A 4,382-nucleotide genomic window follows, 5' to 3' on the forward strand; every position below is an offset into this window, starting at 1 on the left:
ACCCTAACATTAAAGTTAACGACAATTTGAACGATAAGAATAATAATGAAACTGATATTCATTTCACATATCGCAGTTTTTACTTACCATGTTATCTCTGTGAACTTCATTTCAAATCTTTTCTCTTCGTATGGTAATACCGATCGTGGTGACTATAATAACAAATGTGGCAACACCAAAAAAGAATGAGAGAAAAAAATTTTGATTTAATTTGCTATTGTTCAGTTTATAAAGTATATGAGTGATCATCCTTTGCAAAAGACGCGGTTATTTAAAAAAAACAAGTTAATTAAGAGAAATCCATCGCTTTGTAAAAACAATAAGCATAAATTAAATTTGTGTGAAATTGCGATAGTATTCTATAAATTTGTGTAAAATAAATAATAATAGATTTACAAGTGAGTATAAAACAAAAACAATTTTAGGCATAAATAAATGAAGAAAAATAATAAGTTTAACCGGAGCAGATAATGAGCAAGAAAAAAGTAAGCTACTTCGGCCATATTGGCATCGATAATAAATCACTTCGAACTAAGTGAAAAAAAAAGATATTCGCTATGAACCGAATCTTTAGTGAACTCTGCGAAATCTTCGTTTATGATTCCATTCCACTCTCGAAGTTTATTTTTGTGGCCAACCATAATTGAGAATATGCTTATGCTAAAGTTTTTACTGCATATTTTTCCACAGCAAATTTCCTGTTAGGCTTTAATATTGATTGTATGTAAACTGTTGAGTATCCCGTACTACACAAATTGAAGGACAAGTATTTGTTATTGTGGGGGGAAAATATATTATAAGCCCTTAACGAAATGAGCTGTAGTTTCCAAACGTAACATCAGAAATATTAATGGCATTCCACACCCCGTTTCTCTCTTATTATATTAAACAATGTAATTGTAGTTAAGGCGCGAAATTTTTTGCATTGAAAGTATATAAGTAGAGACAACTTAATAAGAAGATATCACAACATTTTGTTGAAAATGCAAACTTGAAAAATCTCAGGCAATTTTGATATTTTTACTATCAATAATACTAGCAGCACTTAAGTTAGTTAACAGCCAGCTTAGTCTTTCATTAGTATTATTAGCATGGGCAAGAATAATTTTAAACTGTTACACTCAATCGATTATTAACAGGGCAACAGTAGATTTATGTATTTCGTATACCTACCCCTGTAAGAAAAAACATATGGATGGTTAACATTGAAATCGTATTTAACATTCGTCAAGAAATTTCAGTAGACGTATTCCTTGAAGAAATTTTTTATGATTAAAAAAAATGTTATTTTATAAATTTATCTTTATTTAATATACTTATTATTAATTAATTTTATTTGCATACGAATATTTCAGAATATTCTATGATATACAATGGATTACATTATCGACATTTATTCAAACATTTGGTGAACATAAAATGGGGATATCGTCAATGTGAAATAGACAATGAAAGGAAAAGAAATATTTGCTCCATATCTACCAATTCTTTGTTGTTTTTTTCGTACATATAAACTTGATATGACACTATAGCGCATATTCTATATATACGTTTATGCTTTGTAAGGTATTGCAGTTGAGCACAATTCTTGCCCATCCAGGTGATGAGAATGAAAGAGTAAGCAATCAAATGGTTGCTAATTCAGAGCGCTATTGGTATTGTTCTTAATAATAGAAACACGAAAAATGCTAGAGTTTCTATTGATTTACATTTTGAGAAAATATTGGGACATCTTGCCATTTAGTTGTCTCTGAGATAATACAACCGTAAGTGTGCTATGTTCAAAATTATGAATAACACACAAACATAAGAATTCATTTAATGCGTGAAAGAAGTTTTTTCTTACTGGGAGTATTGTTGTTGATGTGCAAAATGCATATGCTCGTCGCATGACGAGCGCGTTCAAATGACTTTTCATTTTCCGCCATAATTTAAATAATAACATCGGTTAAAAGTTAGTGTTAATGAATAATTAAAAACACTTTCTGTTTTTTTAACTTTCATAGAAAAGCGATAAATACATATGAAACCGATATTAATTTCTACTTCTCTTATAGTCGAATTAAAAATTTCCATAAAGCGCATGTATTCTTAATTAGTTCGATACTATACCCCGATAATGCAGAAGACTCTTCCAACCGATTTTATACGCTTTAGAGTTCTTGGCGGAACTTTGATACGCTCAAGAAGGGACAAAAAACACGAAAATAATTCGTTCTTCTACCTCATTTCATGCTCTCCCACTCTCCACCGCAAACTTTTCCTATCAATATTATAGCCGAAAAAAGGGGGCAAAGGTTCACTTGTAGCGCTAACAACGAAATGAAGAGGAGAGTCACTCTCTGAATCGAATTAAGCTTGCCCTTCCCTCCTTCCGTTCTGTTTTCTTGTGTTCAACATACACATTTGGCACATTGGCCGGATCGGTCTGCTTTTTCAACTAACCCCTATATAACGAATAATTTTGAAACATCGTCATAATAATAAGTGTGCACTGGTGGGTGGCCTACGGTATTTAACGATGATCCATAGCACACCGTAACGTTTTTAGACTGTTATAGTGTGTGTTACCCACTTACACTATTTTCACAAGCTGTTAATAAATTTTCTTTTGCGAAGGAATCTTTTTTTTCAGCGTCTATAATATTATACCTGAAAACAGGAGCAAGGGTTCACTTGTAGTGTTAACAACGCAATGAAGAGAGGAATCAGTTTCTGGATCGAACTAGGCCTGCCTGTCCCTCCTTTCGTTGTGTTTTCTTGTGTACAGGTCGCAAACTCTTGACATATTGACCGGATAGGACTATTTTTTCACGTAACTCCCATATAACATTTTATTTTGAAATATCGTCATATTAATAAGCGTTTGTGCGTGGTTGACCTAGGGTATTTCACGGTGATTGATAGTCCACCATCATGTTTTTAGACTGTTATAGTGTGTGGTACCCACTTACACCATTCTCATAAGCCTTTAATAAGCTTGCTCTTCTGAAGGGACCTCCCTTCACCGTATATTTTCTTATCACTGTCAACCGTGGAAGATGTTTTGCAATCGCATCGTGAATGATTCAAAGCAAAAACCCCAAATATAAGAAAGTTCTGTGTTATTTTCCTTTATATACTTATGAAGTTCGTAGTCTCCTTCTTAGCCATAAGGCCAGAATTAGCGCCTATTCTCATGTATACGTAACATTTCAAACTAACAATGAAAGCTTTAGCAATCTTTTACTCCTTATTGGATCATCATTCAGTAGCTAAACATTTCATATAACTGAAGCAATTCTTGATTGCTTATCACAGTGATATAAGCATAAAGTACAAGAGCGTACACTTAACCATCTACGAAAGATTATAATCGCAAGACGAAAATTTAATCAGAATTTATTTAGATTAAAATTACTGGAAAATGAATAGCCGCAGCAGTTAACGGTGCTCATATTCAAATCATTTAATTTCCATTTCATTTACGTGAACTCCACAAGTCGCTTGAAGTGAATCGAAATTATATTTCGCAAATTACTGGATCGGTGTATAGATATTTTAAAGAATCTTAATATAAATAACTTATTCACTGCTAAGGTGACAGTGTTAAGTAGTTTTAACCACTCCTACCACTTTTTTGCTTTGCTAAATATATAGCATAAAACTATATGCGACTTATGGTCTAATATAATAACTTTTCATAAATTTTTATCCGCCGGTTTGGCTCTGCGTTTTAATACTGATACGCGTAGATGACTTACGATATAATCTCTTCTCAATTTCAGTACTATAGCATTAACCTTCTATCTTCAATTCAAAAACTCCAACAGCATGGCAACTGGGAATGTATCTAATGTTGAAATAGTAGAGAAATGCGAAAACCGCGATTATAGTAGCGATTTTTTTCACGTTTTAAATACAATGCGTGTCGGTCGAAAGGTAAGCAACAAAATGAATAACAACCACTCGTTGAAATTACCACCTTTTCATTCGACAGTTTTGCGATTTTTCTTTGAACGTAGACGGTGAAGTTATTCACGTTCATAAGTTGGTCCTCGCAATTGCTTCACCCTACTTTGCTGCGATTTTTGAGGGTAAGTGATTTTAGTTAATTACGAAATAGCATTTAAGTAAACCAATTTCAAACTTTTGTAGATGATATGAAGGAGAAAACGAAAACATTTCTTAAATTAAATGATGCGGATTTGATTGCTGTGAAGGCACTCGTGAAGTACATCTATAGCGGGATGATAATACTCACTAAAGATAATGTTGAGCAATTGCTGCGCACATCAGATTTGTTTCAAATTGAGTGGGTGAAGCAGCAATGCATACGATTTCTTAAGCAGAGTTTGAGTTCAACAAATTGCTTTCGCATACGAAAATTTGCTGGTATGCGA

General features: G+C 33.0%; 1 protein-coding gene across 1 annotated transcript in view; it reads left to right on the forward strand.

Moving 5' to 3' along the window:
• Positions 1-300: 300 nt before the first annotated feature.
• Positions 301-4,382, forward strand: part of LOC119643564 (kelch-like protein 5) — an 8,498-nt gene continuing 4,416 nt past the window's right edge. The window contains exons 1-4 of the mRNA XM_038042952.1: positions 301-398; positions 3,768-3,921; positions 3,980-4,076; positions 4,138-4,374. Of these exons, the coding sequence (XP_037898880.1) occupies positions 3,814-3,921; positions 3,980-4,076; positions 4,138-4,374 (442 nt within the window). The 5' untranslated portion in view covers positions 301-398; positions 3,768-3,813. The remainder of the gene's footprint in view (positions 399-3,767; positions 3,922-3,979; positions 4,077-4,137; positions 4,375-4,382) is intronic.

Source organism: Glossina fuscipes, unplaced genomic scaffold, assembly GCF_014805625.2.
Source record: "Glossina fuscipes isolate IAEA_lab_2018 unplaced genomic scaffold, Yale_Gfus_2 61263, whole genome shotgun sequence".
In the NCBI taxonomy this organism is placed as follows: domain Eukaryota; kingdom Metazoa; phylum Arthropoda; class Insecta; order Diptera; family Glossinidae; genus Glossina; species Glossina fuscipes.